At 45.7% G+C, this 25656-nt stretch overlaps 1 protein-coding gene across 1 annotated transcript in view; it reads left to right on the top strand.

Annotated features, from left to right (window-relative positions):
* AZI2 (5-azacytidine induced 2) overlaps nucleotides 1-25656 on the top strand; it is a 92735-nt gene that overhangs the window by 9115 nt on the left and 57964 nt on the right. Inside the window, exons 2-4 of the mRNA XM_082257540.1 lie at nucleotides 3347-3466; nucleotides 15625-15724; nucleotides 22946-23088. Coding sequence (XP_082113666.1) covers nucleotides 3347-3466; nucleotides 15625-15724; nucleotides 22946-23088 — 363 coding nt within the window. The remainder of the gene's footprint in view (nucleotides 1-3346; nucleotides 3467-15624; nucleotides 15725-22945; nucleotides 23089-25656) is intronic.

Raw genomic sequence — 25656 nt, 5'->3', positions numbered from 1 at the left:
ATCGGCTTTGCCGATAATCTGTCGATCACTAGTTATAACCCTCTCTTAAGCCTCGTACACACGCACCGATTGTTGGCCGTAAGTTTTCGGCCAACGTCCGATCGGCCGATTGTCGGCTTGTTAGCATGATGCTTCCGACAACCGACTGCGACTTTTCGGCCGAACAAAATCTGGTGTGCATGCTATAAAATTTTTGTTGGCCGTCACCAGAACGGCCGATTGTTCGTCAGTCAGTACAGATTTCGGCAGACAAAAGTCAGATGAGCAAGACTGGGCATGCTCAGAGAAGAAAAAACACATGGAAAGTAAACCAGCACATGACATCACTTCTGCAGTTGGTTGTTGTTGGCCGACAAAATTCGTGTGCAGTCTAGAGCACATTTCAACCAACACAACAACACTGGACAAAAGACGGCTGATCGGTCGGCCGACAATCGGTGCATGTGTACGAGGCTTTACTCTGTCCAAAATGTAAAAAAAGACTTTTGCCTATAGCTCTACTTTCAGTGTGGACATGAACAGCAATAAAAACTTTACAAAAGCAATAATTGTTCTTGACTCTACCAAAAAAGAAAAGTTTTTTTGGTTGTAATCTAGCTTTACACCCTGTTCCAAATTATTATACAAATTCTATTTAAGACCCCGTTCACACTGGGGTGACCTGTCAGGCGACCTGGTCGCCGTAGGTCGCCTGCCATAGAGAAGCTGTGGACCCGTTCTAATAGGAGCGACACAAGTCGCTACGACTTAGAAAAAGGGTCCGGAGCTTCTTTGGGGCGACCAGGAGCGACCTGCGTTTTTTTTTTTTTTTTTTTGAGGATCTTAACGGTCCCCCCATGCATCCCTATGGGGCATCGGATGTCAGCGGAGACATGTCCGCTGACATCCGATCCGTCATGGGATGGGATGGGATGAGAACGGACTGATGGTCCGTTCCCATCTGATTTCCCCCATAGAGATGCATGGGGAACTGACAGCTGTGTCTCTGCACACAGCGCGGAGACACAGCTGTCGACCTCCTGCTCAGCGGGGATCGGCGGATCGATCCCCCGCTGAGAAAAACGGACTCCTAAGGGCTCTTTCACACTTGGAGTCTGTCAGACGGACTCCGTTTTCTCAGTGGGGGATCGATCCGTAGTGAACAAGCACGCTGTGAGTCGTGTGAAACATGTCTACCATCCATTTTGCTATACCTTGCATCCTTGTTAAGTAAAGCCTTTTATCGTGAGCCATTGTTTGGTGTACGGCCATTTCTCTTGTATCAAACTTATGCGATGTGGGAACCCTGCAAATCTACTGCGGGTTCCCGCATTGCATTCCCAGCACAGGCAATTCACATTGCCATATGCCAATTGCTGGGGGTGTCCATTCAAAGTTAATGACACCCCCTGATTAGTTCACATATCGCAGTGCGATCTGACATTCGGACATGAATCGGATCGCATAGGTGTGAACCACCATGCAATCCAATTCTGCTGCGGACCCAAAAAAGGGTCCTGTGCATGTTTGTGCCGAATCCGATGCAAATTCAGCCATACTATCTGTATGACTGAATTTGCATCGCACAGACATTGCATGTGATTTTCAGAGCAGTGCGCTCCGAATCACATGCGATGTCTGCCATCGCTGATGTGTGAACCGAGCCTTAAAGTGTTTTGAAACTTACTGTGCGTTATAATTTGGAACAGGGCATTGTAAGTTTTTCTATGTTTTAAAAAAATACTGTTATCATTAGGAGGTTTTTTTCAATAACATTTGAATTGTACTCTTAATAGTTGATAACGTGTGAATTATGCTGACTGTTATTTACATCAATTATTTAGGTAAATGAGAAAAATATAATTTGCATAATAATTTGGAATAGGGTGTAAATGCAATACTGTATGGTTGGTACTTTTTTTTGTTTTGTGGACTTCTACTGGTAAAGCCATTCTTCTGCAATCCACCTGTGCTTAAATTAGTACTTTTAATCAGTGTTTAATCTAATTTTCAGCCATATAGTTACAATTGCTTTTATATCCATATCAAGTTTATTATCACTGATCACATAGCTGTATAAAAGATATATGCATAGGGTGTCATGGCCATGGCATGAGGGCTTTTGGTCAATGCTGTATCTGGCTGTATAGTGTAAATTCTATACACTCCAGCATATTTCCCCACCAGGTAGCCTACAGGTACTATATACTGCTGCTTATAGAAGTCAGTGGCTGTACGCAGTCATACGCAAGTACCAGGGTTGTACACATATGGGTGTTTACACCGGTACTTCCGTATACACGTGTATAGCTGCATACAACCGCTGACTTCTATAGGTGGCGGTATGCAGCACCCCTGAGCCCTTTCTTTAAGATTGCATTTTATGAGATGCTTGCGTGACTTTAAAATAAACTTCAACTGATTTACATATGCAAATTTGTAACCAACAATCGTGTTCTTCCTAATTTTGCATTTGTTGTAATAGCTGGTGTGTTGTGGGTTTAGAACAGTGGTCTCCAACATGCGACCTAGGGACTGGATGCGGCCCTTTGCTTTCCTTTATCTGGTCCTTGAGGCACTTTTCCTTCCACTAATACAAGACACTATTCCTTCCAATGACCCCAGCAATGGGGCATAATTCCTGTTACTAAAATTAACAATGAGGCACTATTTTTCCCATTGACGCCAACGATTGGGCACCGTTCCTGAAACTGACACCAATGATGGTACACTTGACCTTCCACTGACACCAGTGATGGGGCACCATTCCTGAAACTCACACCAATGATGGTGCACCTGACCTTCCACTGACACCAGCGATGGGGCACCATTCCTGAAACTAACACCAATGATGGTGCACCTGACCTTCCACTGACACCAGCGATGGGGCACCATTCCTGAAACTCACACCAATGATGGTGCACCTGACCTTCCACTGACACCAGCGATGGGGCACCATTCTTGAAACTGACACGAATGATGGTGCACCTGACCTTCCACTGACACCAGTGATGGGGCACCATTCCTGAAACTGACACCAAAGATGGTGCACCTGACCTTCCACAGACACCAGCAATGGGGCACCATTCCTGAAACTGACACCAATGATGGTGCACCTGACCTTCCACTGACACCAGCGATGGGGCACTATTCCTCACCCCAATACCAAAGGTGCATTGTTTACTCCCACAGACGCCAGGACAATTTCTACTCCCAGTGACCACAGTCCGGCCTACGTAAAGTCTGGAGGACAGTAAACTGGCCCTTCTGTTTAGAAAGTTTGGAGACCCCTGGTTTAGAATATAGCTACAAACGTCACGTCTTGCTCTTTTTTTAACTTCGCTATTGTTCCTCGACTTACTTTTAGCTTTCTGGCAGTTTTGAAGAAAACAGCAGAGAGGAGAGCGACAAAGTGAACAGAGCTTTCAGTGCCTTTCGTGAAATTTCTATTGAGCGAGACCATCTACAGGAGTTGCTAAGTGCAATGGTATGTATAGCTGTTAAACGTTTTTCCTTCCCTGCCTACACACAACTAAGGTAGAACCTGGAAGGGCTTGTTCACAGAATTTAGAGGTTGGAGCATACTTCTAATGCACAAAGTGCTCTCATATAACCACTGCATAGAAGGTGTGTTTGATTTATGGATTTGGAGAACCATTTATTTTGCTTAGAGCTGCAAAGCCTTTAAATAGATGTGGACTCCAGCACCAATCTGTATTTACACTGAAGTCTTTGTTCAGCCCTTTTACTCCATTGCCTAAAGTAAAGTTTGTTTGATGTGATCAGAGCCCGCGTGTTTTTGGATGAACATGTGAGTTTGAGCACAACTCCTAAAACTCCCCATACAATCCTGATTTAAAGGGGAACTGTCATTTCTTTATCAATGCATGTTAAAGGCTAATTCCACCTTTTCGACCATGTTGCATATTACATTTAGGGTTTACCATGGTCCAAACTACTAGGGATGCTCCGATCCGATATTCGGATCGTATATCGGCCCCGATATGGGCAAAATAGCTGGATCGGGGATCGGTAAAATTAACAGATCCACGGGCCGATCCGGTTTTGCTCTTTATAGCTTGTGAGGGAGCAGAGAACAGCTGTCAAAGAAAAAAAAAAAAGCCTCCTGCAAATGCCTTTCATCTCTCCCAGTTAAGTAAACACAATGATTACAATGTATCTTTTGTCTGCCAGAGGAGGGAAGTTTAACCTCTTAAAGACTAAACCCATGACATTTTAGATTTTGAATGCACAATGTTATAAGGTATCTGCCAATACCGATACCAATCCGGAAGTATTATTTTGTTATAAGCTCACAAAACCGTACTTCCGGATCGGACTCGGGATAGGCGATTTCACAAAGCAAAAGATCGGGATCGGGACCAAAAAAGTCGGATCGGTGCATCCCTACAAACTACCCCTGCGTCACTTTTGAAAACCTCACAGGCACTGGGACATGTTAAATTTGCCTCCCCTGATGCCTTTCACCCCGCCCACTGGGGACTTAGTCATAGAACTCTATAACTAACCCCCAGTGGGTGGAGCAAAATGCGTCTGAGGCATGGTTGACGAAGTAACGCTGGCTGAGGCCGCCTAGCACTTAAACTACATTCAGGTCAGGCTAGGAGAGTGGTGTCCCCAATGTTTATAAGTTATGTCACCATTGGATGACTGAGGACGCCAGCACCCCTATTTCTAATGACCGGGGGGGGAGAGATCCTCTTGCTTGGAGTGGCGCTTCAAGCTTCATTCCTTTTTTTTTTTTCTGTGATATAAAGTTCTAGGAGTAACTTAATGATGGCAGGCAGTATCTTGAATGTTTAACTTACCTGGGAACAGAAGTAGTCTTATTGTAGAATCTGTGTGGATGCAAGTGACAGCTACTTCATATTATGGCAGCAAACATAGAGGGAAAGTCATAAGTGTCTTTCGTGTACATTTTAGAAAGATGATATATTGTGTGCGAGATCCTTCCAAGCAGAAGACCTTGCCATGTTACCACCTGGAAGGGAAGAGGCCTAGCTTCCAAATAGGAGCTATTGATAAGACCCCAGATAATAGAGGACGAGTGTGCAGGAGAGCAAGTGCTTTCAGTGTCGGTTCACACTATGGCGATCCGACTTCGGGGGCGACTAGTGAAGTCGCCGTGCACCGCGACTTCGGCGTGACTTGCACGGACTTCACATAATCGAAGTTAATGCAAGTCGCTCCGACTTCGGTCAAAAGTAGTGCAGGAACTATTTTCAAAGTCGGAGCGTCTTGAGTCGCTCCTATTAGAACAGTTCCCATAGCACTGAATGGACCGCGACTTGTCAGGTGGCCAAATCGCCTGACAAGTCGCGGTAGTGTGAACCGGGACTTAGGATAGGTACTGCTTCTACTAGAGATAATAAATACATAAAAAAAATAAATACATTTGTAGCACCACCCCCGCAGGAGCTGCTGATTATATTATTGGGTCTACACCCTGCCTAACAACCCAATCAAATTGGCTCGATCCCTCCTCAGGCACAACTGACCCAGAATAGGACTGGACTATCAAATAGATACACAGGTTGGAATACAATACTTCACTATGCAACAATACCTTGTTACCTTCTTGAATAGTAGTCCTTCTGGGTGACACAATGGAACAACGCACAAGATTGTAATTAACCAAACTTAGTTTACTATGTATCAAATTGAATAGGGGAGATACAATACAATACAATACAAGTCCATAAAAGGTTATTTAAAACAGCTTTAAAAAGGTAAAAAAATACCCCCACACTCCTCCTGCATTAAGGCTAGACACAGTACCAGGTAGGTGGGCCTATCTGAGTCCCTCCCCCAGAGTTCTCTTCTTTCTTGTTGATCTTCGCTAGCAAGGTTATTGAATAGAGCTCATTTGTAATCCAGATTAGGAATAAAGATCAAGAGAGAAAAAACAACGAGCTGTTAGTTGTCACCGCAGGGTGTCTGCGTAACTGAGCAATAACTTCTGCGAGAGAGATAAGCCTCTGGCGACTCCTTTACAGACCTTATTGTTTGTCTATGAGTCTCCTGAGAGAGTATGGTGATAAACCCCGGGGTTTTATCACCTCCTGCTGCGCTACCGCTATCTGTAGATAAAACTGTCTCTTCAGCAGATAAAGTCAGTTATTGGGCATGTGCCCTCTCACCAACAGAAGTTTCTCCTTCGCGCGCTTCCACTGCGGTCTCAGTCCTTTGGCTATATGCCAGCCGCGCGGGGTCCTTCTGGCGGATGACTTCCGGTCTCGGCAAACAGCAGTATGACCTCCAGGAATGTGCCTCGTGCTTGAGATGGGACGGTTCCACGTCGTCCCTCCAGGCTAAAAGGCTCTGGCCCAATATCCAGTGTCAGTCCTTCACTCTCGCTCGCTGGTTCCTCAGAGTCCAGCGCAGAAAGGCCCCCCCCCTTCGCGCGCTTCTCTCTTCCTTTAAATAACCTCCCCCATAGTGCCGTGCGGTGCAGCCGTGCACCCTGGATCTTGCAAAGCAGCCTGGGAGATGTAGTTTCTTCATCTTGTGAAAAGGAAGTCACAGCCCGGGAAATTCCATGCAGCTACCACTAGAGGGAGCCTAGTTCCTGGATCTTGCAAAGCAGCCTGGGAGATGTAGTTTCTTCATCTTGTGAAAAGGAAGTCACAGCCCGGGAAATTCCATGCAGCTACCACTAGAGGGAGCCTAGTTCCTTCCCACATATCAAACAGTGTCTTTAGGCATGTTTAACCCCGCTACACACTCCCCCCACTTGAGAAACTTTGGTCCCCAAAGAGGTCAACAGTATGTACCCTAGTGCATAGGTTGGCATTATACAACAAAAACATTAACATTTTGCTGAAATAAGTCAATCTGAATACATCCAATTTTGTATTCTAATAGCAGTGCAACAGTAAAACGATAAAGTGCAATTAATAAACAAATAAGTGATTTCTACAGTGTTAATATAGTGCTGATTTCTAGTGCTTTTATATAGTGCTCCTTTAAAAAGCACATGTGCCTTTGCAATTTCTTAAACACTTACATCTTAAAGTTTGTGTTGAAAAAAAAACATCAAAAGGTGAGAAAGAGAAAAAAACATATAGTGAGATCAGAGCAACAAAATGTGCGCAAACATTAACTCACAAAGTAAACCAAATTGTGAACATCAAAAACTGTGCTTATTATAATGGCCAAACCCAATATCCTTATGTACAAACTTAAATGCAAACGTTTTCTACTTCAATACTTTGTTCTCATGATCTCTCACAGACCCCCCAAAACTTGGGTGGCTTGTACAGTTGTGCCTGGGGGTGAGCTAGGGTTGTCCCCCACCAAATCTACAGTGGAGGAACTAGGCTGGTCAGGAGATCTTTTGGAGGTAAAAACAGCTTCTTCCGAACATTCACCCAATTGATCATAGGTCAGTCTCTTAGGTGGGTGAATGACTCTCCTTTCCCTCTGTTCCCGTGGAGGCATGCTCTCAGAGGTGCTAGGATCAGGCACTTCTGAGGATTCTTCAATGTCCCCCTCCTCATGTTCCAACACAGAGGAACCTGATGGTTCAAGAGAGGTCAGTTCTTCTTCAGAGAAGGGTGCAACCTCCTCCTCAGAATCTTCATCCTCAGCTGCTTCTTCTGGAAGCATATGAAAGGGTATGAATTCAGGGGCTTCTGCCCGAAGGGCTCCTCTATCAGCCAAGTCAGATGAAGACAGGGAGGCAGGTGTGGGTTCTGGCAACTGAGATGACCACAACCAGTCGGGTACCTCCTCTTCATCTTCCAAATCTTCAGATGGAGAACTTCCCTCTCCCTCATCTGGGAGCGTCGTCTGAGATCTGGTAACTGGTCTGGACCGGCGAGAAGTCGAAGGGGCCTCTGACAAGTCTTCCACAGGGGGCATACGAACCGCTTCAGAGAGAGGCAGCAAATGGTTCCGATGCCAAGCCTTCAATGGACCCACACTTCCTTCAGGCCGAATTTGGTACACAGGAAGGTTTGGCAGTTGCTTGCAGATAACATAAGGTTGGGACTTCCAGCGGTCTGCCAACTTGTGTTTTCCCGGGACACCCAAGTTTCTCAACAAAACCCTGTCCCCTGGTTGCAGGTCATGGATCCGAACTTTTAGGTCGAAATTTTTTTTATTCCGCAGTCCACGTTGATCAGATGTGGCCTGAGCCTTGTCATAGGCCGCTTTCAGACTCTTCCGCAGTCGGTCCACATATCCTCTATGCGATGCTGAAGAGGTATGATCAGGCGAAATGCCAAAGGCCAAATCCACTGGCAACCGAGCCTCCCTTCCAAACATCAGCCGATAAGGGGAATATCCAGTAGCATCACTGACAGTGCTGTTGTAGGCATGCACAATGGCAGCTACGTGCTTGCCCCAATGCTGTTTCTTCTCTGAGCTCAAAGTCCCCAACATATCCAAAAGAGTCCTGTTAAATCGTTCAGGCTGGGCATCCCCCTGTGGATGGTAGGGAGTGGTTCTAGTCTTTTGAATGCCTAACATATCTAACAGTCTCTTGATCAGTCTGCTTTCAAAGTCCCTTCCCTGATCAGAATGGAGGCGTTGTGGTAACCCATAATGTACAAAGAACTTCTCTACAAGAACTTTGGCTACCGTTGAGGCCTTCTGATCCCTTGTTGGGAATGCTTGAGGATATCTGGTAAAATGGTCTGTTACCACAAGGACATTCCCCTGGCCACTCAGATCAGGCTCTAAGCAAAGGAAATCAATGCACACCAGCTCCATGGGTCCCTGACTTTGTAGATGGCCCATTGGGGCTGCTTGACGTGGCAGAGTCTTCCTCTGTATACACCGGACACAAGAATGACAGTATCCTTCAACTTCGGCCCTCATACAAGGCCAGTAGAACCTGTCCCTGACAAGCTGAAAGGTTCTTTCGGGCCCCAGATGGCCATGATTATCATGAAGAGCGGCCAGAACTCCCTCTCTGTATTTAGCTGGTAAGAACAGTTGCCACTTCTCCTCCAGATCTTCAGATGGACCTCTCCGGTAGGCCACTCCTTCTCTGATCTGTAACCGGGTCCACTCTCTATGTAACAGACGGGCCCCCTGAGGGGAGTCAGTTAGAAGCAACTCAGGGCTCTGGATCTCCAAGGCTTCCAAAAGAAGTTTTCCCAAAGGGTCTTCCAACTGCTCCTTCCGCAAGTCCCTTTTGGACAGCCGGGGCAAACCCTCCCCTTCAACCTGGGTCACCTGGCAGTAGCATTTGGGTACTCCGATAGCCGAAACCCCAATCTCTTCTGCTCTTGACCCTCCTCGGGATCGAAATTCAGTTCCCTGATATAGGGCACGCACCCCTTCTGGAGCCAAATGAGTCCATTCTTCCGCAGGTTCCTGTGGAACATGCAACCTTCTGGATAGGGCATCTGCATCCCTATTTCCGATTCCTGGCCGATACTTCAGGCTAAAATTGAAGCTAGAGAGGGCAGCCAACCATCGATGTCCTGTTGCATCCAGCTTGGCCGTAGTCAACAGATAGGTGAGGGGATTATTATCTGTCTTGACAATGAATTCAGCTCCGTACAGGTAGTCTTTCAATTTGTCAACCACTGCCCACTTCAAGGCCAAGAATTCAAGTTTGTGAGTAGGATAATTCCTTTCAGCAGGCAGTAGGCTTCTGCTCACATAAGCAACAGGTCGCAGATGACCCTCATGCTCCTGATAAAGTACCCCCCCCAGCCCATCTCGGCTGGCATCAACATGCAGTTCATATGGTTTTGTGGGGTCCGCATAGGCCAACACAGGGGCAGTGGTTAGGGTTTCCTTCAGCTGGACAAAGGCCCCTTCGCATTCCGGGGTCCACTGATCCTGGATGGATTCCTTAGCCTTCCGGGGGCCTATGGTGGACTTCGCCGGCTTTACCAACTCAGGGACATCATCTTCTTCATTCTTCAGGAGCTCATTTAGGGGTCGGGCAATCTGGGCGAACCCCTCCACAAACCTCCTGTAATAGGAGCAAAAGCCCAAGAATGACCGGAGTTCGGTCACATTTGTGGGTCTCGGCCAGGAAGCAACAGCATCCAGCTTGTCCGGGTCAGTGGCCACCCCTTCCTCAGACACGATATGGCCCAGGTAATGGACCGAGGACTGATAGAATTGGCACTTCTCAGGAGAAAGTTTCAGACCTTCTTCATGTAGCCTCTTCAAGACCTTTTCCAACCTCTCCTCATGTTCTTCTAAAGTTCTGCCAAACACGATAACATCATCCAAGTATACCAGTACCTCTATCAAATTCATATCTCCAACGGTCCTCTCCATCAGCCTTTGGAAGGTAGCAGGGGCCCCGGACAACCCCTGAGGCATGCGATTGAACTCAAAGAACCCCACAGGGGTGATGAAGGCTGTTTTCTCCCGATCTTCAGGGTGCATGGGGATCTGATAATACCCACTCTTTAAGTCCATCACACTGAACCACTTCGCCCCTGACAGACTCTGTAGGGCATCTTCGATTCGAGGAGTGGTATACTGGTCTGGGATGGTTCTTCTGTTCAGCGTTCGGTAGTCGATACAAAGCCTCAAAGATCCATTTTTCTTCCGGACTACCACTATCGGGGAAGCATACGGGCTCCTGGATTCTCGGATAATCCCGATCTTTTTGAGCTCTGCCAGCTGTTGACGTAGATCTTCTAAGTCACCTAAGGGGACTCGCCGGACTCTCTCCCTGAAAGGCTTGTCCTCACTCAGGCGGATCTTATGAGTGGCGCTCCTGGCACATCCCACGTCAAACTCGTCCTTAGAGAATATTTCCCTACATCGAGCAAGTTGTGCCTTGGCCCTCTTCACCCATTCCGGCGGGAGGGCAGCGTTTCCAGAGCAAAGCTCCTCTATAACCGCTTCACCCTGTTCCTTTTCTTTGAAATCAATGGGGGCAACTGGGGTAGCCGGGTTGACTTGGCCCAGGAGCACTCTGGCCGGTACCTTCACTGGTGTAATAGAGGTGTTTCTGACACTCACTAAAACCCTTCCACGGTTTTCCTGTAACACCTTCAAAGGGATCACCTCAGGGATCACTTCTATCCCTCTCTGTCTCTCCTTTTGACCTGATTCAAAGATAATGAAGGGACCCGGCTGTTGCCATGTGAGTTTAACAGAAGCCTTAAAACAGGCCACCTCTCCTGGCTGTAAGACCTTTTCTGCTCTATCCAGCTTCCAGAGTCGTCCAACTCCTTCTGCGGGGGTCTCTTGCTCCAACACTAATCGTTGGTAGGCCTGCCGTAGCATGGGATGGATCCTTGGCGCCTGAGCATCTTGTCCCTGGACCAGTTGTATCAGAAGGCGCCTTACCAGGTCAGTGTTTGTTCCTACGATGAGAGAGCTTTTGTTGGCCCCTGGTGGACGAGGACAGACCACCGCTAAGGTGTCGAAGGTTTCCGCTTCACCAGCCACTGATGGATCAAAGGTCAACTTGATTGGCAGATACCCGTCATAGGGAAAACTTTGGGTCCCAATACCCCATATCTCCAGATCTTCCAACTTCTGCAAAGGTAGATGGGTAAGATATTTATCATAGAAGTCTCTATACAAAAGAGTCACCTGGGCCCCTGTGTCAAGGAGGGCTCTTGTGTAAATTCCTTCCACCTGAACCGAGACCACTGGGGAGGGCCCGACCAAGTTAGTTGGGAATTCTCTTGATGTAGCCTTGTTATCTGATTCAGTTCTCTGTACCCTGGCCCTCTTCTCCTTTTTCTTCCTTGATCTAGGCCCCCGCCGAATCCGGTGTGCATTGACTTTCCTTCCCTCAGTAACCCGGAGTCTAGAACTGGGGGTGTTATATTTGGGTCTGACCCCCTGACTCAGTTTCCCTGATCCTGCACCACTTCTGGAGTCCCTTAAGACTGGCGGACACCCGGTTGACTCCTTCACCGGTGTCCTCTGAAGTTTCCCGCTGGCTCGCGAGGTTTCGCGGCAGCATTTCCTGAGCTGGGACATACCCTTCTAACATGCCCAACTCCCCCGCAGTTGAAACAAGTTAACAATCTTACAGGCCGTGGCTCTGGATCTGTGCTGAGACTAACAGGTTCATCTGGCCTCTCCGATATACTCCCCTTGGGTAGAGTGGATACCTGACCAGTCAGGATGGACACCATTTCTATCAACTGAGACACTTGGGTCTTTAGGAGTTCAACTTGAGAGTCACCCTCTTCCACACTTATCACTCCAACCCGGGCAGTTGAGTCAAACTGCCGACTTTTCTTCTTGTTGTCCAACATGACCTCTTCCTCTCTGACCATTCGAATCAGATCGGGGTATTCTAGAATGCCGCCATCTCGACGAGTTCGTAACAGTATGGCAATGGGATCTAAAGGTTGAGCCCCTTTCAGAACCTGTCGTGCACGAGTCTCATCTATTTTCCGGGGGTCTATTCCTTTCTTTAACAGAATCTGGTGGATAATCCTATCCAGACGTTTAATGAATTCGGACAACTTCTCCCCCTCTTCTTGATAACAGTGGTCCAACTGGTAGAGAAGTTCAGCCGCGTTCTCCGTCCGACCAAACACATCTTGCAGAATGTCCAAATAATCCTGTGCAGTGCAGTTCTTCTTGCTAAGCTTTAGATTACGTACAGCCTCTAATGCAGGTCCCCTTAAACTCTCTGTGATCCTCTGCTTCTTGTGCTGTTCTGGTACCTCCCATTCCTCCAAAGCCTGAGTGGCGGTATCTAACCACTCTTCGAACCCATCTTCTGCTGAAGGCACAGGCTGTTTCCCAGAGAATGTCCGGAGCTTCCTATATCCAGTCATCAAATAGCTCGAGGAGTCCCTACTACATTTTGCCACAATCTCCCCAAGAACAGCACACAGTTCTGAGCTAAAAGTCGACAAAGGTGATGACTCAGGATGCCCTTCTTGGACACCTTTTTCTTGGCTGGATACCCCAGGGGTGGTGGATGAGGGACCCGCAATAGGAACTCCTGGATGTATCAGGAAAAGTTCTGTTTGGTCAGTAGTTTTTACACTGTTTCCGTTGAAATAATCAGGGACCCCCTTCCTCCACTCACACAGTGCATACGTGTGTGGGACAGTGGTGTCAGTTTTCATGTCAATCACCCAGAATTTCCTGTCTGTGGATAGTGCCCTCAAAACAGGGAGGAGCTTTTCTTCAGTCCAGGCTTCTCCCTTGATTTCAACCACCAGGCCATTTTCCACTATGACATTCTCTTCCTTGCACCACTCAGCAGCAGCGACAGGATCCATTTCTGCGTGGGAGGGGATTCTATGGCTGAGAGGGTTGTATTGCAGGACTGTAGAAATCCCGGACGAGCCCCCACGTGTAGCACCACCCCCGCAGGAGCTGCTGATTATATTATTGGGTCTACACCCTGCCTAACAACCCAATCAAATTGGCTCGATCCCTCCTCAGGCACAACTGACCCAGAATAGGACTGGACTATCAAATAGATACACAGGTTGGAATACAATACTTCACTATGCAACAATACCTTGTTACCTTCTTGAATAGTAGTCCTTCTGGGTGACACAATGGAACAACGCACAAGATTGTAATTAACCAAACTTAGTTTACTATGTATCAAATTGAATAGGGGAGATACAATACAATACAATACAAGTCCATAAAAGGTTATTTAAAACAGCTTTAAAAAGGTAAAAAAATACCCCCACACTCCTCCTGCATTAAGGCTAGACACAGTACCAGGTAGGTGGGCCTATCTGAGTCCCTCCCCCAGAGTTCTCTTCTTTCTTGTTGATCTTCGCTAGCAAGGTTATTGAATAGAGCTCATTTGTAATCCAGATTAGGAATAAAGATCAAGAGAGAAAAAACAACGAGCTGTTAGTTGTCACCGCAGGGTGTCTGCGTAACTGAGCAATAACTTCTGCGAGAGAGATAAGCCTCTGGCGACTCCTTTACAGACCTTATTGTTTGTCTATGAGTCTCCTGAGAGAGTATGGTGATAAACCCCGGGGTTTTATCACCTCCTGCTGCGCTACCGCTATCTGTAGATAAAACTGTCTCTTCAGCAGATAAAGTCAGTTATTGGGCATGTGCCCTCTCACCAACAGAAGTTTCTCCTTCGCGCGCTTCCACTGCGGTCTCAGTCCTTTGGCTATATGCCAGCCGCGCGGGGTCCTTCTGGCGGATGACTTCCGGTCTCGGCAAACAGCAGTATGACCTCCAGGAATGTGCCTCGTGCTTGAGATGGGACGGTTCCACGTCGTCCCTCCAGGCTAAAAGGCTCTGGCCCAATATCCAGTGTCAGTCCTTCACTCTCGCTCGCTGGTTCCTCAGAGTCCAGCGCAGAAAGGCCCCCCCCCTTCGCGCGCTTCTCTCTTCCTTTAAATAACCTCCCCCATAGTGCCGTGCGGTGCAGCCGTGCACCCTGGATCTTGCAAAGCAGCCTGGGAGATGTAGTTTCTTCATCTTGTGAAAAGGAAGTCACAGCCCGGGAAATTCCATGCAGCTACCACTAGAGGGAGCCTAGTTCCTGGATCTTGCAAAGCAGCCTGGGAGATGTAGTTTCTTCATCTTGTGAAAAGGAAGTCACAGCCCGGGAAATTCCATGCAGCTACCACTAGAGGGAGCCTAGTTCCTTCCCACATATCAAACAGTGTCTTTAGGCATGTTTAACCCCGCTACACATTAAAAAAATAAAAATAATCTAAATATAAACGTTATAATATACACTATATTACCAAAAGCATTGGACACCTGCCTTTACACGCACACTTTTTTTTTTTTTTTAATGCTGTAGTACACTTGTCCAGTTTTCCTACTCTGCTTTTTTTTTTAGGAAAAGCTAAAGTTTGTGATATTGTATACTTTCCGTTTCAAAGGTTTTTGCTCATGAACCTGGCTGGTAGGCCTACCATAGGGAAATTGATTTAGGAAGTAGATAGTTTTTCATTGTTTGTTCCTGTTTGTCACGCAGTGATCATTTCTTTGCAAATGTTATTTTTTTGATTGTTAAAATTTTTAAATTTTTTATTATTTGCTAATGGGGTTTTTAAAAAGCTAAAGTTTGTGATATTTTGTAATTTCCATTGCAAAGGTTTTTGCTCATGAACCTGGCTGGTAGGCCTACCATGGGGAAATTGATTTAGAAAGTAGATAGTTTTTCATTGTTTGTTCCCATTTGTCATGCAATAATCATTTCTTTGCAAATGTTATTTTTTGATCGTTAGAATTTTTTTTTTTTTTTTGCTAATGGAGTTTTTAACCTAAACTTTAATTTTATAAAATGTGTTGTGACAGGTTTTTATTTATAGGCCGCAAAAAAAAAAAAAAAAGTGATTTGATTTTTATTTTACCCTGTAAGATTCAGTAGCAACCAACAAGCCAAAAGTATTTGCTGTATTTTATCTGTCTAGTCTTGAGATATACACCTGACTTTTCTCTTCTGTAGTTCGGCACTACAGCCTGGTAGCCTCCCTGCCTCCAGACAGTGAAATCACAGCAGCATTGCAATGTAAAAACATCCCTCTGTTCGCTCTGCTTTCTCCTCCTATCAGAATGGCTCTAGCCAGCTCAACTGATTGATCTTTAGTGCTGCCCCCTCTCTCCAAGTCTGAGTACTGCTGTCAGGGGATTGGTTCAGATTAGGATTTTTCATTTGCTAGGTTTTCTCTTTAAAATTTGATTATTTCTTGTTCTTTTTAACTATTATTTCTTTATCCACAGGAGAAGGAAAAAAATGAAAGCACAAAGCACCTGAATGAACAATTGCAGTCTAAAGAAGTGGAGCTCCTGCAAGTGAAATCTGAGCTGGAAACACACCAAGGTAAAGTATATTACATCACTGCCTGGGTGTGTGCGCTCCTATGTGCTCGTATTTTTCCACCTCAACAATCACAAGCCTGCTAAATGTTGTTTTTGTTAGACATCAGTTAGTCTAGTATTTAGGTGTAACAGAGGTTTCTGCATGTATGTGCAGGCTTCTCTGATGGAGCATTCAAATAAGAAGCTGTTAGGCTGGCCATACATGTTCAATTCTCTTGTAAAATTTCTGTTAGATTTACCACAAACCACATAATATGAGGTCAAAGCTAAACAACACTTTCACTTGTATCCAATTAGGCAGGCCTTTGTACTACATAGTTGAAGGTAAATTTCACGAAAATTGTACAGAAAATTGTATATTGTATGACCAGCCTTCATATCAACAAAATCAAAGTATACACTCACTTCATGGGATTTTTAAAGGCAGCTCAAACACAAGCTTTTATGTAAAAAAAATATTGTGTTCTTTATATTCTATACTTTATTATTATTATTATTATTATTATTATTATTTAAAAGTACTAAAAAGTAATTTATTTTGTAAAATCTTTTTGTACAAGCATGGTACAACCATATAGACATGAACAATCTACACCATATTAGCACATCTGAAATGCAACAAGTGGTATTCCCCAGCTATTTGTTGTTCAATCCCACCACCATGTGAAACAGTTGATGGTTCCAAAAGTTGGGGATATCCAACACTTTTCAAAATTAAGGTACAAAATATGTCTTCTTCAGGAGTTTTATACCACTGTGCAACACAGAACAACTTTGTTTTAGGGTCAATGCATCATGCTCATATAAGCCTAACTCATTGAAATACAATCGATAACACTTACATAATATGCTTTCTATGGCGAGAGTGCTCTCACGGCTCAAAATATCCCAATAGTACAGTGATTAAATGTTCATGGCACACAAGAACCGCTGGACATAAGTCGGATACCAAAGCTTGAAGGAAAGTTAAAATGAATTGGAGATAATAAGTGACCCCATTTTATATTGAGATAAGGGTAAATAATATATATTTTGTGACCCTCCATGGATAGATGATTGCAAAATTCACATATTTAAAAAAAAAAAGCGTGTGTGTATATATATATATATATATATATATATATATTAGTAATTTTCCAAGGTTTAATCACTTCTATATCAAAAAATGGAAAAGGGGGGGCACTTATATAAAAATTCTCCAGCATAGTAAAGAGATCCAGACCGCCAAATTTGGGAGGTCAAAGATTTCCTGACAAATCTCTCAGAGGCTATCCAGTGTTTGTATCGGCATTTATAGTTCTCCTCTCAGAAATGTCAACCCTCAACTGTCGGTGGGGGAAGGAAAATGGCACCTATTGTGGCCCTTAGCATTCCCATATATCGTGCATGCACGTCGTGGTGACGCCATGCGTTGCTGCGTCATTTCCAGTCCCCGCGATTTCATTAATTTAACCATGTATCACTCCTATGTGCCCACCCCATCTAAATGATCATGCTAATTGTCATACCTGCTTACAGAAGGCAACATACACCGATCAGCCATATCTTTATAACCACTCACCTAAAATTGAGTAGCTTCCCCTTTATCCCTCAAAACAGCCCTGACCTGTCGAGGCATAGATGGCACTAGACCTCTGAAGGTATGCCGTGGTATCTGGCACTAAGCATTAGTAGCACATCTTTTAAATCCTGTAAGTTGCGAGGTGGGGCCTACATGATTCGGAAATGTTTTTCAAACACATCCCACTGATGCTTCCTTGGCTTGAGATCTGAAGATTTTGGGGGCCACTCCTCGAACACAATGTTGTGTCCCTCAAACCATTCTTGAACAATTTTTGCAGTGTGGCAGGTTGTGTTATATTTGTGGTTGAAAAGATTTGCGTTATAATTTTCATCAGCGGCACTTTTCCAGTGAGGAAAACTAAACATAAATGACCCCACATTTTCGTCAGTTGACGAAAACTATGACGGAAATTAATTCCATTTTCATAAATTAATGAAATTGGAATGAAAATGTAAGGGAGGGACATTTACCCATGTGAACATCTGGTTTCCTTGGAGCTCCGCCTGTAAAACCCGTGAGTGTTTCCCCTCCCAGCATGCAAGGTAGCAACTGTGGCATGCTTAGTGGTGTGGCGTGCTTAGCACTGTGCAGCATTACAGGCTTCCCAAGAGTGCCTACTCACGACTGTACAGAGCACTGTGTGCATTACAGGCCTCCTCAGACCACCCAGAGCACTGTGTAGCGCTACAGGTCGCCTCAGATGACTGTCCAGAGAACTGTGCAGCATTTACAGGCCTCCCAATCGTCCAGAGTGCTGTGTGTATTACAGCCTCCTCCTCAGACCACCCAGAGCACTGTGTAGCATAACAGGTCGCCTCAGATGACCGTCCAGAGAACTGTGCAGCATTTACAGGCCTCCCAATCTTCCAGAGTGCTGTGTGTATTACAGCCTCCTCCTCAGACCGTCCAGAGCACTGTGTGCATTACAGGCCTCCTCAGACCGCCCAGAGCATGTAGTTTGTTCAAACCTTAATACCATAAATAAAATAAACATGATATTAGTTTTTGTTTACTCCAGGATTATATGAGTTTGGAAATTCTAAAGAAATGCTTAAATAATGCATTACAATTTAACTAAACCCATTCGATTTTAGTCGACTAAAATGTAGGATATTTTAGTAGACTAAAATGTACTTCAGATTATAGTTGACTAAATACAACTAAAACAATTGCAGATGACTAAAATGCGAATAAAATATAGCACTAAAACTAAATTCAAATTTGACGCCAAAATTAACACTGATGGCAAGGAGCATTATCCTGCTGGAAGAGGCCCCTGCCATCAGGGACTACCTTTTTTCATGAACAGGTGTACTAGTTCAGCAACTATGTTTTGGTGAGTGGTATTTGTTAAACGTGAATGGCAGGAACCAAAGTTTCACAGCAGAACATTGCACAAAGCATCACACTGCCTTTGCCGGCTTGCCTTCTTCCTATAGTGCAGCCTGGTGCCATCTCTTCCCCAGATAAGTGATGCACATGCACCCGGCCATCCACAGGATGTAAAAGAAAGCTTGATTCTTTGGACCAGGCCACCTTCTTTCATTGTCCTGTGGTCAAATTCTGATGCTCGTGTGTAGGTGCTTTTGGCTATTGGCTATGCAGCCCCATACGCAACAAACTGTGATGCCCTTTTTTCTGCTTTCAACACATCAACTTTAGGGACAACATGTTCACTTTCACTTTAGGAGTGCGGCCACAGTGGAATCCTTATGCTTTATCTATCTTCACACAATGTGAGTTTGACCATTGTAGTGTTTTTAACTTTACCATATTAAAGCTGAGTTACGCTAGGGCGGCTTTGCACTCTCTTCTTTTGTGCTTTTGAACAACAAACTGAAATCTTTTAGGTGGAGGGAAGTAAAAATAAAAAACTAAAATAATAATATGGTTGCTTGACTGTGCACACCCTTAAACTAATACTTTGTTGCAGTGGCGTAGCGTGGGTTGTCAGCACCCGGGGCAAGGCAAGTAATTTGGACCCCCTAATCCGACTTTGAGGTCATAAAAGTGTGAAAGGGGCCTTCAGTAATCAAGGTATAGTGTGCCCCCTTTCAATGCAGAGTGATGAGCGTGCCCCCTTTCAATGCAGAGAGACCAGCGTGCCCCCTTTCAATGCAGAGAGACCAGCGTGCCCCCTTTCAATGCAGAGAGACCAGCGTGCCCCCTTTCAATGCCGAATGACCAGCGTGCCCCCTTTCAATGCAGAATGACCAGCGTGCCCCCTTTCAATGCAGAGAGACCAGCGTGCCCCCTTTCAATGCAAATAGACCAGCGTGCCCCCTTTCAATGCAAATAGACCAGCGTGCCCCCTTTCAATGCAGAATGACCAGCGTGCCCCCTTTCAATGCAGAATGACCAGCGTGCCCCCTTTCAATGCAGAATGACCAGCGTGCCGTGCCCCTTTTCAATGCAGAGAGATCATAGTGCCCCCTTTCAATGCAGAGTGACCAGCGTGCCCCATTCAATGCAGAGTGACCAGCGTGCCCCATTCAATGCAGAGTGACCAGCGTGCCGGGCCCTCCTTCAATGCAGAGAGATCTTCGTGCCCCCTTTCAATGCAGAGAGATCATCGTGCCCCCTTTCAATGCAGAGTGACCAGCGTGTCCCCTTCAATGCAGAGAGACTTACCTGCAGCGGCGGCTTCTCCTCAGTTCCCCCGCGTCTCCTCAAGTCCTCCCGCCTCTTCCTCCTCGGCCAATGGCATGCGTTCGCCTTTTGGCCAATGAGGAACCTGCTTCCTGATTGGCCAGGAGGAGGATCCGTGTGACAATAGCGAATTTTCATTCGCTATTGTCACACAATGGGTGGACTCCGGGGCGCACTGCTCTGCGCCCAGGATCCACCATTTTTTTTAAACCTATTAGAGCCTCTGGCTCTAATCAGGTGATTAAAAAAACAAAAACCCACTCTGTGACAGCGCCAGGCTGCTGACTCACTCGCTGCTAAACTGACTAAACAGTGAGGAGCGGCGGCATAGGCGGGGCTTGGCTTGCAACGCCACCCCACCCTACACGAATGGACAGGTGAGGCACAGTCCGGCCCCGCCCTGCCATTTTCAGCAATAGGAAGGCCGCGATGGACATCTCCCAGCCTAAAGATGAAGGCAGCTGCAGACAGTGTGTGAACTGTGTATGTCAGAGTCAGACAGACAGAGTGACACTGCGGATGCGCCCCCCCAGATGTTGCGCCCAGTGCGACCAGCCCCCCCTGCACCCCCCACGCTACGCCACTGCTTTGTTGAAGCACGTTTTGATTTTATTACAGCACTCAGTTTTTTTGGGTATGAGTCTATCAACATGGCACATCTTGGCAATATTTGCCCACTCTTCTTTGCAAAAACACTCTAAATGTGCCAGGTTGTTAGGTCATCTCCTGTACACAGCCCTCTTCAGATCACCACACAGATTTTCAAATCGGATTCAGGTCTGGGCTCTGGCTGGGCCATTCCAAAAGAATAATCTTCTGGTGAATCCATTCCTTTGTTGATTTGGATGTATGCTTTGGGTCATTGTCAAGCTGAAAGATGAAGTTCCTCTTCATGTTCAGCTTTCTAGCAGAAGCCTGAAGGTTTTGTGCCAATATTGACTGGTAATTGGAAATGTTCATAATTCCCTCTACATTGACTGAGTCCCCTGTTCCAGCTGGAGAAAAACCGCCCCAAAGCCACCACCATGCTTCACTGTGGGTATGGTGTTCTTTTGGTGATGTGCAGTGTTGTTTTTGCGCCAAACATATCTTTTGGAATTATGGCCAAAAAGTTCAACCTTGGTTTCATCAGACCAGAACACATTTTCCCACATGCTTTTAGGAGACTTCAGATGTGTTTTTGCAAGATTTAGGCTGGGCTTGGATGTTTTTCTTCGTAAGAAAAGGCTTCCGTCTTGCCACTCTACCGTCTCTGATTGTGGTCACATGTACCACACAGCCAGTACTTGCCAGATATTCCTGCAGCTCCTTTAATGTTGCTGTAGGCCTCTTGGCAGCCTCCCTCACCATTTTTTTTCTCGTCTTTTCATTGATTTTGGAAGGACCTCCCGTTCTTAGTAATGTCACTGATGTGCCATATTTTCTCTACTTGATAATGATGTCTTTACTGTGTTCCATGGTATATCTAATGCTTTGGAAATTCTTTTGTACCCTTCTCCTAACTGATACCTTTAAACAATGAGATCCCTCTGCTGCTTTGTAAGTTCTCTGCGGAACATGGCTTTTGCTGTAGGATGTGACTCGGTGCTGGTTCACACTATACCGATGTCAGACATAGCATGTGATTCACACCGCACTGCTCTGTAATCACATGCGATGTCTGTGCAATGTGAATTCAGCCAAACAAATTGTATGGCTGAACTGGCAACGCATTCTGACCAAAGTCGTGCAGGACCCTTTTTTGGGTCCACATCATAATCGGATCGCATGAGTGTTCACACCTATGCCATCCGATTCCTGTCCGAACTGACAGTTCGCACTGCGATATGTGAACTAATCTGGGGATGTCATTAACTTTGTATTGACACTCCCAGCAGTTTGCATATAGCAGTGTGAACTGCCTGCGAGTCGGGAGCGAGGCAGGAACCCATAGTGGATTTGCAGCGTTCCCCCCCCCCCCCCCATCGCACCATTGTGAACCGACACTAAGAAAATGTCAGGAAAGATCTAGGCCCCTTTCACACAGGCTTTCCGATCCAGTCCGCCTTTCAGTTTTTCAGACGGACCTGCAGCCCTATGGAGCAGTGGCTGTCAGCAGAGACATCTCTGCTGACACCCACTGCTATCCAATCCGATCCTTTCTGTAAAATCCGGACCGATGGAAACCCTATTTTCCATCCGTCTGGATCGGATGAAAATGGACAGGCGGTCCGTTTTCATTCGATCTCCCATAGAGGAGAGTGGGGCTCTGACACCTCCATCTCTGCAAAGTAAGCGGAGACAGAGCTGTCATCCTCCTGCTCAGCGGGGATCGGCGGATTGATCCCCACTAAGCAAAATGGAGTTCGTCGGGCGCACCGCCTGTGTGAATGGGGCCCTACAAGAGCATCTGAACTTTATTTGGGGTTAATCAGAGACACTCTAAATGATGGCAGGTGTGTACGGACTCCTATTTAACATGAGTTTGAATGTGACTGCTTAAATCTGAACTAGGCTACATGCCCAGTTATAAGAGGGTATGCTCATTATTTTAGTTTTTTGTTTTTTACACCCCCTAAAAGATTTCTGTTTGTTTTTCAACTGAGCTGTACAGTTTATAGGTCACATTAAAGGTGGGAAAAGTTCTGAAATTCTTAATGTTTGTCTCCTGACCTTTTAACAGGGGTATGTAGACTTTTTATACCCACTGTAAATTGTCAGTGGTTGTAAAGTTATGGCTGACTGGTATATAAAATTGCATTGTAATACATGGGGTTACAGACAGATTTTTTTTTTTTTTTATTATTGTAAAGAGGTTATTGCCTATTTCATATAAAAACAGTGCTTAGCAGTTCTTCTGCGAGTCTGAAGTAAGCCCAAAAGCTCTGGGTAGTTTGAAACTGGCAGGAGAGGTTTGCTAATTGCTGTCTTTTTATGTCTAAATTGAATTAGCAAAACACGACACAGATGTATTCATTGCTTAGTAGAAGAGCTCTGTTCAGGATGGATTAACATTTTCTCTTTTTACAGTGATGAAAAGCTTAAGCAAAACTCCTACTGACTGGGAGATCGAAAAACTGAACAGCGAGTTGAAAATCCGGTCAGTGGAGCAAGAACTTAAATTGCTTCAGGAAGAATGCGGACGCCTCCGAGCGGAACTTCAAAGGACAAAGGTAATTGTCCATGTTGAGAAGTGTGCAGTGAAAGCTCGATGTGCATAAAGCCATCAAGAGTTTATTGTGATCTCCGCTCTAGGCAGACGCTTTTTATAGAGGAATCAATTTCACTTCTCACAATTAGTTTCAGCAAATCTTTTACTTGTAAGACTATACATATGGATTGGAATACAAGGCTGAGTGACTGTAAGAGGTTAGATTAAGCGCTAGGAAACCAGATAATAGTGGGTACTATGCAAAAATGGCTTTGGATTTCTATTTTCAAATAGAAAAATGGAACAGGCCATGTTTATTAATTTGTTCAGACACACATGAATTAGACCAGGTCTAGAGCTGCTCTTCTCAACCAGGGTTCCTCCAGAGGTTGCTAGGGTTTCTTTGAGATATGGGCAATGTCTGCCTCTCAGATAAGTATCCACTGACACAAATGATCTTTTTAGCTATCTGTAAGGGAAGGATTCTTCCTACAGACCATCACATTAATGTGCTGTGAGCTGTAGATAAAGTAATCATTAGTAGGAGTTTTCAGAGACCAGAATTATATTTTATGGTTTCCTCCATGTTAAGAAGGTTGAGAAAGCCTGATCCAGAGATATGCTTTATGGCAGGGCCCTCTGATATGGCCCGCAACCTCAAACCGGGGAAGCACATGTCACGCTCTGGGATGGCATGTTGGCAAGCCCAGATCGTGATCAACTGATTTGCTGACCAGCCATCCCAGAGGATAAGCGTGCAGATGGTGCTGGCAGCAGAGGAAGCAGGCGGCCGCAGAGGGAGCAGGAGCCACATAAAACTGTTTCCTCTGTAGTGCCTGCTCCTGTCCCACGCAGAGTTATACCAGGTGCATTTCAACTGTGACCTTTTTAGCAGCCTGAAAAGTCATGCCAGAAGAAGCTGGAAGAGGAAAACATCAGTGTATTAAACATCCCATACACTGTATTGTTGCAATGAGCATATTACTGCTTACAAAAAAGGGTTATTAGGCTGCTGTTACATTGATCTGCAGGTGCAGCGCAGTGCACCTGCGGCTTTACTGACGGGTAGCTGCTCTGAGCCATAGACTTCTATTATATACGGGTTTTGTGCACTATCTGAAAGCTCACCAAAACTGAATGCAGGAGTTTTGGTGCGCTTGAGAGAGTGCACCATACCCGCAAGATGTAATCTAAGTCTATGGCTCAGTGCAGCTAACCTGCAGGAAGGCCGCAGGTGCACTGCACCGCACTCGTGGTGCAGGTAAACCGCAGCACCTTAGTGTGAAATCAGCCTGTGACGAGACCCATGCTCGCTTGCTTCCGCTCTCCCGACACTCCTCTGCTTCTAGTGAGTCAGCTTGCAGATCGCAACGTCTGATGGTTCGGTCAACCAAGGCTCCGGGATCCGAACTACAGCTATGTGCCGTTCAGAATCCATTATAACAAACACCAGGCAGGCTGTATGTAAGTTCAAACAGGAAGACCATTTATTGGAAGAACACGGCACACTTTTATACAGAATTTGGAACATCCTGCCCCCAACAACCGCTTTCCCATTGGTCAATTGAAAAGTACATGCCGTTCTCCTTCAGGTCCTCCTTAGCCATGCAAATGAGGACTTGAAAATGAGTCAGCAGGGATTGGTCCGATAGCTTGCTTAGAAGGACTGTTATGTGTAATAAGACAGAAACCCCCAGGGGACAATCAATGTACACAATAGCCAGGCACAGAACAATGGTTCCATAACGAGCCCCCAATACACATTACTCTGTGTGTCAATACATCCCTTAGCAGACAACAGGTGAGTTCATTAGCACACCCGACACTAGGTGAATGGAAAGCCACCTCAGACAAAAGCAACATTGTAAGACAGTCAGTCTCCTCATTGATCTTCCTGGAATGAGCATATTAGGAGTTGTACTTCCTGGTCAGAGACCTCATACTGTACAGGGAATAAAATCTTCATATTACAAGGGAGACATTATTCCTGAATATGACTGTCCCATTTGTAGTAGTCCAAACCATATTTCTCTATCGCTCATTGACAGACGTAGTCTTCTTGATTCTCAAGAGCTGGGTTATGTTGTCTCCGCAGGAGTAGGACTAGGCAGAATGACAAAACGTTCTGGCTCCACCCTAGGGGGCAGTCCCTGAGGGTATATCCTCCCTCTCTCTGCTACAGGGAATCAGTTTTTTTCTGTCTAGTCAGGAGTAAGGACCTAAGTTCCTTGCTGGGATCTTTTGGTCCTGGCAAGACTTTTTTTCTTTAAGAAAAAGAAATTTTTTAGGTAGTTTTCTCCAGTGTTTTTTTTTCCTGTGAGATCTTCAAGCAAAAATGCCGGACTGGGCGACACTTGTGGTCACCCCAGCCGGCCTACGAGCGCGTGCAGACCAGGCATTGCGCTTGGTCGGCCGCGACATATTCAAGTAAGTATGCGGGGCCGGGCGACGGGCTGGATGTGAGATCCAGTGGTCACCCCGGTTTCTGCCTAAAAGCGCGTGCAGACCAGTGCGCTGAGTCGGCCGCGACGGAGTCCCAGTAAAGGGACTGACTTTGCGAGTTAAAAGCTCGCTTGGACGCCAGGACCAG

This window comes from Pelophylax lessonae (genome assembly GCF_965119305.1).
Source record: "Pelophylax lessonae genome assembly, chromosome: 5".
NCBI lineage: Eukaryota > Metazoa > Chordata > Amphibia > Anura > Ranidae > Pelophylax > Pelophylax lessonae.
The sequence above is the reverse complement of the archived record's forward strand: the minus strand, read 5'-3'. Positions and strand labels throughout refer to the sequence as shown.